The sequence below is a fragment of the Pundamilia nyererei genome, unplaced genomic scaffold (genome assembly GCF_000239375.1).
Source record: "Pundamilia nyererei isolate P.nyererei 1_Seehausen unplaced genomic scaffold, PunNye1.0 scaffold00041, whole genome shotgun sequence".
Lineage (NCBI taxonomy): Eukaryota > Metazoa > Chordata > Actinopteri > Cichliformes > Cichlidae > Pundamilia > Pundamilia nyererei.
Window position 1 is genome coordinate 1,276,970 of NW_005187442.1, and position 12,064 is coordinate 1,289,033.

Consider the following 12,064-nt stretch of genomic DNA (forward strand, 5'->3'; position numbering starts at 1 on the left):
ATATTTTTTAAATCTGTCCAAACAAATGTGACAGTTTACCAGATTTCATGCCGTATGCACCTGCTGCCTAAACAAAGCAGCCCTTTGGTCCATGTCTATTCCCAGTGCTGAATCATGATCCAAAAGTACAATCTCCCTCAGATGTACAACAACAGACCCAGGTTACATCATTCTGTGACATAATCAGGCCAAAAAAATTATGACAATTAATTTTAGCCCGTGTCAGTCATCACTCCAAAGTTCACTAGTAGTCATGTTTGATTTTTATCACTGTGCTCCATGGCCATCATGCTGCTTAAAATGCAGGGAGCTACCACAGGAAGCTGAAGTCACTTCCTGGAATTAACCTGCTGTGCCCTCATGTCACCATTTCCTGTTTGTCCACTGTTATTTTTCGTATATATACGTTGTTTTTCTTTTCTTTTCTTTAGTACAATACAAATTTAGACTTCTAATAGAATAACCTGTTGTCTTTTATTTTTGTGTTAATGCTTTTGCTGGGTTATTGATGGCCAGTAAAGGAAAACCTAAACCCCAGAGAAAAGGTTTGAATGTTTGAGGTCTATGGAATGCTTTGAAATCCTAATGAGTTCACAGTAACTGAACAAAATAATGTGGTTGAGTCGCAGATCATTATAATCGAGAACGATGCACTTCAGTCGGTAAATTAATGTTAGCTGTTGCGCAGTGTCATGGCATTCTGTGTCAATTAACTGAGCAATTAATTGTGCAAGGATAAGGATTTAAGACATGAGAATATTTTTGACAAACGAGTACAAATGGATAAATAAATCATGTATAATTAGTCCAGTCAGCTACACCTGGGCACCATATTTATCACAGAAGTATCACAAACAATAAAACTTAAAACTCGTTACTGTTTTTGTTTTTTTTCTGTCAATATATCAATAGTGGATGGTCATATTAAATATAAGCAATGTTTCAGACTGCTCTACACACTCCGTTCTAGATTGTTTATTTCCATTTATTAGATCTATTGGTTCCTGTCAGAGAGGGCTGATATCCCTAGTATGGTCATCTCAGATACATTATGCTCCCTCTGGCTGGTAGTGCATGAACCCTTCCCATGTGCTGCTAAAGCCTTCTGTTTGTGAGGCTGCAGCCAATCAGAAAAAAGTCATCTCGAAGGAAAAGGAGCTAAACAGGTCGATTTAGACAGGATGAACTGATGGGCTATAACAAGGTTCAGTATAGAGTGAATAAGGGTTATTTTTAACCATGAATCATGCAGAGTGAATTGTAGTGCTGTTCAAAGCTAAAAGTTTGGTCCCCTTTAAAGAGCCCATCGGGGACTGCAAAAAATAATAATTGCAAATCAGCTACTAAATATACAAAGCATAAACAGGATTGTCTTGTATGTTTTGGAAACGTCTATTGAAACGAGTGCCACAAAGTTCCTGCCAGACGTTCAAACCAGAGGAGTTTCTAAACCCTGCAGTTATTGACCTTTATGTAGTTTTGCTTTATGCGCTCGACCGCCCTGTTCAACTCTGTTTACTTCCTCGCCGAGTTGCTGTGGTCCTCGATACCATACTTCCGCTTTGCGATAATACCACTTACAGCTAAACACAAACAGATCTAGTAGGACAATGGCATCCCATTACAGTACCATGCTCAAATTCACTGGGCTGTTTAAAACGATCCATTCTTTCACAAATGTTTGTAAAGGTAGCCTGCATGGCTAGGTGCTCGATTTTATACACCTGTGGTAATGGGACGGAAACACCTGAATTCAAATGTGAAGAGGCGTGGCCCTACACTTTTGCCCATATAATGCATCATTGGTCCATTTATGGCACAATTGTGGAAGCCATAAACACAATTTTTAGTTTCTCATCGGCATATTTACATATCACATACTTATTTTTATAACATATTCACTGAATATTCCAGTAAATGTGCTTTTTTTTGTTTACTCTCTTAACCATGAAATGACTGATAGTGTTTGTAGTGATGGAATCAGACCTACGTGACAGCTCCCTAGTAAAGATTTAAAAACGTGTATGGATCAGACACCCTGTATATAAGAACAAAAAACCCTTAAATCTGGGATCAGTAGAACAGTTGAAGGCATGTCTGTTTTGTGTCTGGTGGAGGCTGGATCTGGATGGGCCGAGTACATTTTGATGCATCCTGAGCAACTTGATTAAGCCATTGTTGACGCTTGACTATGTTGACAGTATCAGCTCACACTGAAGTGGGTGGAAGGTGCTCTCTCAGGAGGCGAGAACAAGCCATGAAGACTAAACTAGAGAATCATGTTCAGATTTGTCGAGATTCCAGTGAAAGACAAACATGCTGGGTCTAATCATTTTCGCCTTTTACTGGTCTGAGACTAAAATAAGAGGGGAAGCATTTAAATCTTAACCCCTTTACGTCACTTTACATCACACAGAGTGATTTTCTAGAATTAAACAGTGTAGGATAACAAAAACACTCAGTGATCAAATGTCTAAATTGATGTCTAACAGGATAACACAATGACGTGATGGCTTTTTATATCCAAACGAATTTGGTCTGATACCTAAATGGGTTACACCAGTCTTTGGCGTCCATTGTTTTCTTTAGGAAAAACACAGTTGAAAATAAGATGTTAAAATATGTTGTTATGCTTAGCTGCTTTAGCTTGGGGATCCACTGCCTTGCACAATTACAGTTCTCCTTAAATGGAATACAACCAGCATGTGTTCATGTTTCCATTTTCATGTTTCCGTATGAACGTATTGATATGTAATCGGGATTTATTTATTTATTTATTTTTAACCTGAAGCTGTATGCTTAATGCATCAAGGTGTGATGGACCTTGGTTCCCACTTTAATCTTGTTTTAACTTGTATACCCTGATCACAGCTATATAAATCCCTTCGTGAATCTTTTTATTGTATGCCTTTTGTATCAGAAACAAAAGCAGTGGCAAAAGATGCAGGAACTCACTTTAAATTTATTTTAGAAAACAGAACTCGGATACCAAGCTGCAAAAACCTGAACAAGTCCTTCATGATTTTAGTCACACATTGCAACAAACTACAGGCGCACCCTGTTTGAAACTGCTAACATTACACTGTATTTGCATATTACCATCACTGAAACTCTTTAAAACAAAGTTCCCATAGTGCTGCGATAATGACGACCGTTACACCAGTTGATCTTTTGTAAAATGATCACCTATCCTCGAGCTCTCAGCCTGAATCCAGGTCCATAAGCTGTTCGTCCCACAATAGCTTCTGAGCCTTTAGGTCTATTTCCACCCATGTGTGGTGGGGGAGATCGCTCCTCGCTGCTGCTATTTAAAGGTGCAGAATTGTTCCACATGCCCCTTTCCACTCACTCATATGTCCTAGAACAAACAGACAACCAGATACAGCCCCTACACTCGCTGACATGCTGGATGACTCAACACGACCCCTGTTTTTTAGGGAACAGAGATCATAGCACACTCTGACCTACCCCGCCTCACCGCCCCACGCACACACCCACACCCTACCCCCACCCAGCTCTGCCCTGCCATCCTGATGCATGTGGATCACAGGCACATTTTGGTTCAACTTGAAACACAACACCCCCGATTTAAGCACTGACACTGCTGAGGCTCCAGCTTTAACTCTGACAGTGCCACAGCTCCACTGTGCTTTACTGGAGCTGGTGTCGGTGGGCCTGATGGCGGGTCTGTGTGTTTATGGAAGCGACCGAAACATGAACACGCGTCTAATTTTATTTGTTGTTGCACGACATGTTTTGTCTCCATGTCCAGCCTCCATTGTTCTTTTGTGTTTGTTTTGGTTTAGCGGTCTGATTTTGTTTCCCCACTTGTTTACATTTTGGAGTGTTCTTACCGCCATCTTTATTTCATTAAAGATGTTTGCTTTTATTAGCCAGCACAATGTCGGAGCTTCCCGACTTTCATGAATTGTCTTGACAATATAATGATAAAGAAATTATTTAAATTTCATTAATTTTCCGTGAATATTCAGCTCAACTTAAGGAATATTCCCATTTTTGAATGATACTGGTGTTTCCACTGTACACTGACATTGATTTTTTTTTTGTTGTTGTTAATTAACCACTATTTCTAAATGTTAATTTTCGTTTCTAATAAAAACTTCTTCTCTCTTTTGTCCTTCAGGATTCCATGAATGCACTGGTCAATGACTTGAATTACCCCCCCTTACGGAAAAACAAAAACATAGAGTCCTTTCTGAACAGATGTAAGTTCTCGTGTGTGTTTTGCATTTGTGTGTCTTAGTGATGAAAACCATGACTTTTTAGATTGTGCAAGACTTTCCCTGTTGTCCAGCATCAGATTTGGGATATAACATGTGCACTGTTTCTTTAAGAAGGTAAAAAGAGAGGTATATGAAAGATTTCCCTGGTGTTGCTATTCAAATTAACATTTTTGGGGAGATTAACAGATTTTTCCTGCCAAAACCTTAGTAATTGATATGTGGTCGTGTTGCATAGCCTTGTCCCCCCCCCACCAAATAATTTTTTTATTTAAGGTGGTGCAGTCACATTCAACCTAGAAAATCTGGCAGAATGTAGTGACTATAGCTAAATGTGACATTTCATTTCTTAAAAATCTACTTTTATGTTAATTTGTTCAACATGTATAACATGTTTTCTCCAAAACTACTGCAGTAGATTTCATTAGACTGGGAAAGTGTTAGATAAAATCAGCTTTATCTTTGTCTAATCTCGTGTATGTGTCTCATCTGCAGATAAAGACTTAGTGAGTGAGCTGCGAGAACTTCAGATGAAGCTTGATGACTTTGAGAAAGTCAAGCTGATCGGAAAAGGAGCTTATGGACAAGTGCAGCTGGTGAGTTCAAGGGATCAATAAGAGGTTGTCTGTTGACTTGCGCTATTTAATTTTAAACTGCGTTCTGTGGAAGAGCAAAGCAGTGTGATATAAAGGTAGAATTTCTCCAGTTGTTCCTAAATCCAGCAGCTACCAGAAATATTTGAACCACTAGAGGGAGCAACAGTCTTTAAAAATACCAAATGTGTGATTTTTTTTTTTTATATAACTTGATTTTTTGTTTTTGATTTTATTTTAAATTGCCAACGTGCCTGACTCCAAGTTTAAGCCAATCAGTACATTTCTTACTCTCCCTAACTTTCAGTTTCCCATATATCTGCATCTTATGCTGGTAGAATCTGGTATCTGCTGAGTCTCTTGGGTGGAAACAAGCCTGGACAGGCTCAGTGTGTGAGAGATGTCTGGTGTGGGGGTGTGGATGGGGGACATGGTATGTTTGTGTTTGAAATCTTGTGTAAACATGTCTTTCTATGGGTGTGTCCTACAATTATGGCTTCCCATCTCTGTGTCTGTTTCTCTTCATCTCCTGCGTTATCTTAGTCACTGTGACCTTCTTACAATCTTGTCCATATTGTCCTTGTTGACATATCACTATTTACATTCTCACATCTCTCCTTTTTTGTCACATCCTCCCCTGCAGGTCCGTCACAAGGCCTCTAAGAAGGTTTATGCCATGAAGCAGCTCAGCAAGTTTGAGATGATCAAAAGGTCAGATTCGGCCTTCTTCTGGGAGGAGAGACACATCATGGCCTTCTCCAACAGCCCCTGGGTCGTCCAGGTGTGTTTTTTGTGTTTTTTTTCTACAAATATTCATAAGATGTAGCACTGGAGAACATATAGAACAGAAGTTTTAACTCCTTTCAGCCACAGAGGTTTTCATAGATATATTTTGTTCACAGTAGAAGACAGAAAACACACCAAATGTTTAAACTGAAATGTTTTAGCGTTTCATGAAAAACAGTAGCCCATTTTGAATGGCAGTAACACATCTCAAAAAAAGTTGTGAGAGGGCAGCAAAAGGCTGGGAAATTAAGTGATGCTGAAAAGAAACAGTGTGCAGCTAATTAGTTTAATTAACAACGGCTCAATAACATGATAAAAAGAACAGAGTTTCTCTGAAAGATGGACAAAAGTTCACCAATCTACAAAAACATACTGCATCTACCAACTGTGCAACAATTTTAGGATAACGTTTCTCAATGAAAAAATTGTGAATACTTTAAATATGTTATCAGGATTTATATTTATAGCGTATCTGAAGAAATCTCTGTGCACGAGAGAGAAAGCTACATCGCATTAAAAACTGGCCTCATTCGGTCATGGAAATAAGTACATGGACGCAGGAACACCTTCAGAAATCACTGACTGTGAACACAGTTCACTGTGCCATTCATAAATGCCGGCATTTATTGAAGCATTCTGTATGGTAAATACACTACAATAATAAACATAAAGCCATTTAAAATGGTCCGTTACAGGCCCATAGCACGTTTTTGGCTTATTCTCAACCGATCCCTGGCTTGATGTCAGGATAATGAGCTCCTCCATGTGACGTAGTCAATACAGTGCTGACTGGTAACACCCCTACGCAGCATGTGGGAAAACCGGTCATACTGTTTTGTGTCTCTACTCAGTGATGCTGCAATAAAGGAAGTTCACACATTTACAGCGTGCTATATTTATGCATTTTAAAACTGGTATCATAGAATCATAAAGCTGAAACTTTCTGTAGAACATTGTTATAGGTTGATATTGATATATATTTTTTGTGTGTGTCAAATATAAACTAGGTTGTTACTGGTTGTTTCTGTAGATGGTAATCAAATAATTACATTCGCGCACCACCAAGCTCTAAAACATTTAATAATTTATTTGGAATTATTGTTATTGCATGCACTAGGTACTGATAGTAGGTACAGATGGCAAGCACTTTGTCAAAACAAGCGGTGTAATCAGATGGTCCGAGTGTTTAGAGATGGCATATGGAGATTATATTAAAATAAATGAACAGTAAAACAGTTGGGTAGGGATGCAAGAATATTTTTATGATAAGAAAATGAAACGAATGATTTGTGGAATAGACCAATAGAACCAATATATAGTAAGAGTCTTGTTATATCGGATGAGGTAAAAGCAAACAGCGTGCTTGTTAAATGAGATCCAATTTAATGCTGCCTTAAAGACCCGGAGATAAAACATTCATCATGAGTAATCAAATAATATATTAAGACAGCACAGATGATATTTATGTTTACATCGCAAAGCAGTACCTTCTGTTTATACACCTCAGTAATAACCTGGCACCATATCAGCATTAAGTTTGAGATAAAAAAGTAATCAATGATATTGTAATTACTCGTTACTGTTTCGTAGCTATGCTGTGCTTTCCAAGATGATCGGCACCTTTATATGGTGATGGAATTCATGCCCGGAGGAGACCTGGTCACACTCACCATGAACTACGACATCCCTGAGAAATGGGCTCGCTTCTACACGGCAGAAGTAGTGCTGGGGCTAGACGCCATCCACTCGATGGGCTTCATCCACCGCGACATTAAGCCTGACAACATGCTGCTGGACCAACACGGACACCTCAAACTGGCTGACTTTGGCACATGCATGAAGATGGACTCGGTATGTCGAGTTTCTAGTTGTGTCACAAACCTTCTGAGTTAGTTGAAAGAAGAGGAAAATGCCATTTTGATTATTCAGAGCTTCAGTGCACCACCAGGTGTTCAGATGGTGAAGTGAAGCTCTTACATCATGTTGTTTTGAAAGGCCACAGAAGTTATGTGCTAAACAACTAGTCTCGAGTGAGGCGGCAGTCCCGCCTCTGCTGCTGTGGGACAGGAAGTGTTTTTCATCCTTTTGTTTTCACCACAGCAATTTCAAAATAGCTCATTTCACTCATTTGAGCTCTCTGAATATCTGCCAGTAGACAGAGCATGTCATGCAATTCCTTCCCTAGTCTCAGTCTGGTAAAGAAACTTGAAATGGTCTTAAAACACATTTCGTTTGTGGTCCACATGGTAAAAAATTTTTAAAGAATTTTTTGCATAGTTGTTGTCCCAACATCTAAAGATTTTGAAAGAAAATATAGTAAAACAATTTTAAGCTAGTTTCACAAGCTCATTGATCCACACTATGATTTTGCTTTTGCTTTTTTTTTTAAACTTTTTTTCTGCTTTCTGTCCAAAGTCCTTTCCAATCTTTTATTATTGCTTTCCTGTGTGTTATGTTGTAAATTCATCTTTCTGCAGACAGGTATGGTGAAATGTGACACAGCTGTAGGCACACCAGACTACATCTCCCCCGAGGTTCTCCAGTCTCAGGGGGGTGATGACTACTATGGCCGGGAGTGTGACTGGTGGTCTGTAGGAGTATTTCTCTTTGAATTGCTAGTTGGTAAGTTATGTACTGTTCATTCAGTTAAGCTTTTATTAAGAAAGCAAACATGATTTAATTCCCATTACATGTATAATTCAGCCCAGGCTGTTCTGACTGTAACCAGATAATGAGAGGTCAACTCAACATTACGTTATGTTTTCTTGCTGTTTGGATATTATGTAACTTCCTTTATGTTAGTAATTATAAAAATGTAAGTTTTTGCTCAAGCTCTCGGATCTGTGTTTTGAGAATTTGACCTCTCATTCTTCTTCTAGGTGAAACTCCTTTCTATGCCGAGTCCCTTATCGGAACGTACGGAAAGATTATGAACCACCAGAACTCGCTCGTATTCCCAGATGATGTAGAGATGTCTCAAAATGCCAAAGATCTCATCTGTGCCTTCCTTACTGACAGGTTTGTATATGAAACCATAGATTATACTGTAAGCCCTTGTTTTTGTAATGTAACAAGAATTTGGTAGTAAAAAGGGAAAATACTATATTAAGGACTATTTCAAGCTTTTATATACAAATAATGCTGGATAATTTGGGGCTTTTTTGGATATCTGTCCTTTAAAATAAATCCTGTCATTAATTAGCAGGCTGAAATGTTAGTAAAGCATAGAACTGATCAAACAGTGCATAGTACATATAACCTTGTTAACAAGGTTTATGAATTTACATTAGAGATAAATACAACACTGTAATAAAAAGCCTTTAAGCAATGAGGTGAACCATATGTCAGCAACACTAGCAAAAGCACAGGCGATTCTGAATGTAATGCAACGACCACCAAGCAGTCTGATTAGCACACAGTGTTTAGAGAAATAACCCCAACAATCGGACAATCCCCTATGAGGAAGCACTCGACGACAGTAGGAAGGAAGAACACAATTTGTCAGAAAGAATCCTCACAGACCCAAGTTCAGGGAGAAGCCGCTGTTTGCCGTGGCTGCCTGTGGGGTGAGCGGAAGACAAAGGAAAGCACTAAGTGATAAAAAACATAAGCGTATATTTGCCTGCAAATACACATCATCGCGGTATTGTTCTTTGTTTCCTTGGATTGATCCTGCACTTTAGATTTCCTGCCGGACATATATTGTTAACCACAGGGATGTCTGCCCATGACTCACAAAGTAACTGAGAGGCATGTCTAAGGAGCTTGGAAAGAAAAGCGTCTGGACTTCTTTAAGTTGCTTGAAGACTGATTAAGATACCTTACAAATTAGTTGTAAAGGTAAAAGTTGGATGAATGGGCATATGGGTCCATCCATCCATCCATCCATCCATTCGCTTCCGCTTATCCTTTTCAGGGTCGCAGGGGGCGCTGGAGCCTATCCCAGCTGTCATAGGGCGAGAGGCGGGGTACACCCTGGACAGGTCGCCAGTCTGTCGCAGGGCTAACACACAGGGACAGACAACCATTCACACTCACATTCACACCTAATGGCAATTTGGATTTTCCAATTAACCTATCCCCACAAGCTGCATGTCTTTGGACAGTGGGAGGAAGCCGGAGTACCCGGCATATGGGTCATGTTTCTGAATAGTGTCCCCTCCCCTTGAAGAAACCACTTCCTGTTTACATTAGTAACTCTGCCCACGACAGGGCTCGAACACAGGCCCTTTCTGCTTCAGTACAGAGCAGCCTTTCATTTTTCCTCACTCAGTTTATTTACCTTCTCACTCACTGCTCTCTCACCACAGACAGAATCTCGCATGTGTGTACGACTGACACACACACATCTTGAACACTGACTACTGACTGCATTCACCACTTAACCTACATGCTCCATCACTGTCTCCTCATTATGCTGAATCACATGAGTAAGCACAACCACCCTGCTCGTTTTGGAATTTTTCATCTCTCTTTTCTCACCATGTGTTTTTCATCGCTTCATTTGTAAATGTCTTCCTCCACCTTTTCTCTGTGCCACTTTCCATTTCTTGGTTCTCCCTTTTCGTCTGTAACTTTCTCCTTTGCAGTTTTCTGGGCATCGAGACATGGCTTGTAACCCTGATTTGGCTGCATGTCACTTTTTCATGCAGAGGTTTTAAAGTCGCTCCTTTTTTTTTTTTTTCCTCCCCACCTCTGCCCTCTCTTCCCCTTGGCTGGATCTGGAATGTCCCACACGTGGCAAGCCCAAACTGCCCCACCCCTCCAACCCTGTACCCAGAGGTGGAGGAGGGAGGCGAGGGGATGAGGCAAGAGGGAAAATGAGTGTGTGTATAGATTCAGTGAGAGAGAGAGAAGAGAAGGAGGGAAGATCTAGGAGTTCTTGAGTCAGAATTGTTGATGTTCCTGCCTGGTATCCAGTCCTCCTGTCTTTACTGCTTGGAACTTGGACTGAAGAGGTTTTCAGGCGTATCCATTGTCCAACAGCGGTCTGGTGGCTCTCCATGCTGGTCAGTGTGGTCAGTGCAGAGTGGTCACGCCGCTAAGTTCCATGTGTTTGGGATGACATGTTTGTGATGGTGGGTGGAGAGGAGGGAAAGGGGTGTGCTGTACTGCGTTGCACTGTGTCACACTTAGGCAAACCTGCTCACCGTCTGACTGCTTGTTCCTGTCGCTGTGTGCAGGAAGGTTCGTCTGGGCCGCACCGGAGTGGACGAGATAAAATGTCACCCCTTCTTTAAGAACAACCAGTGGACCTTTGACAACATCCGTGACAGTAAGTGTATCCATATACTTGTCTTTAAAACTTCTCTCTATATTATGCCACAATGCAGGAGCATCATACATTTCCATTTCTGGTAATGTGCAAATGTTTTTCTTTTTCACGGTTTGTTGCCGTTCCCATTGTTTTGCTTCTCTTATCATCTCCAGCCCATTCCTCTGCAGTTCTGTTTTGCTTCAGTCTGAGTTCGAATTTTATTTCCAGCTCCTGAGTCATTAAGCCTACTTGTATGGTACACATGCTCTCCATATGCTCGCCATTCATATCTGACAGTATATGACAGGGTGCTTTGCAGAGCAGGAGAGAACATTATGCAGAATAATCAGCTACGTATGGGTACCAGTCTAAAATCATAAATTGGTGAGTGTACTGAACATATTGAAGTCCTGCACCACGTGTGACTGGATAAAAGGAACACTATGTTGTAGCTTAAGGTGATAGATAGATAGATAGATAGATAGATAGATAGATAGATAGATAGATAATATAACAGAATGATTTACTCACAGGTGTATTAGGAAAAGAATAAAGAGAAAAAATCTTAGCTATTTAATACTATAATTGTTAAATCAGTACCAATGTTTGTACTTTAGTATATTTTTTCTTTTCTTTTTTTTAAATTTAGGTTTAGACTGTTTGTATCAGGAAGGACAAAAGAAACAAGAAGGAGAAAAAAATAAGAAAGGGATATATTAGAAGTATGAGCTGGACCTCTGTGTCTGTACATAAGTACATTCAGACTCTTTTTCGTTGCCTCGCCCTGTCTCAGCCTCACCTGGCTCCGATTAAGGCAGAACTTCTGATCACAGCCTGGCAATCTGGAACACGAAACCATTGCTCTGCTGCTCGCCTCTCTTCATGTTTGCATGTGCACGCTCATGCAACCACTCCAAACACGACCTTGCTTCCATTGTGAAGTCCCGCTGAGCTGCACATCCCTCTCGGCCTTTTGTGTCTAAGGGTGATATTACTTCCCGCAGCGTCTGGGCCCTGATTTCAGCGCTTTATCATTTGAGTTGTCTTCATGTTTATTAAGCACAGGATTGAAGGCAACGAAACCAGCACCACGGGTCGTTGGATGGATGCTTGGCAGGATGAATGAATGAATGGATGGATGAATGCGACTGGAGGCAGCACCCCCCTTAGCGGCGGGTGGGGCAGGC

At 40.4% G+C, this 12,064-nt stretch overlaps 1 protein-coding gene across 6 annotated transcripts in view; it reads left to right on the forward strand.

The window, feature by feature from the left end:
- Positions 1-12,064, forward strand: part of LOC102194615 (rho-associated protein kinase 2-like) — a 37,005-nt gene that overhangs the window by 1,361 nt on the left and 23,580 nt on the right. For all 6 annotated transcript variants that reach the window (XR_311682.1, XR_311683.1, XM_005731042.1 and 3 more), the window contains exons 2-8: positions 4,145-4,226; positions 4,737-4,837; positions 5,478-5,615; positions 7,211-7,471; positions 8,098-8,242; positions 8,500-8,638; positions 10,804-10,895. Coding sequence is in view for 4 of the 6 variants with exons in the window: in XM_005731042.1 (XP_005731099.1) it covers positions 4,145-4,226; positions 4,737-4,837; positions 5,478-5,615; positions 7,211-7,471; positions 8,098-8,242; positions 8,500-8,638; positions 10,804-10,895 (958 nt within the window). In the remaining 2 variants the exon portion in view is untranslated. The remainder of the gene's footprint in view (positions 1-4,144; positions 4,227-4,736; positions 4,838-5,477; positions 5,616-7,210; positions 7,472-8,097; positions 8,243-8,499; positions 8,639-10,803; positions 10,896-12,064) is intronic.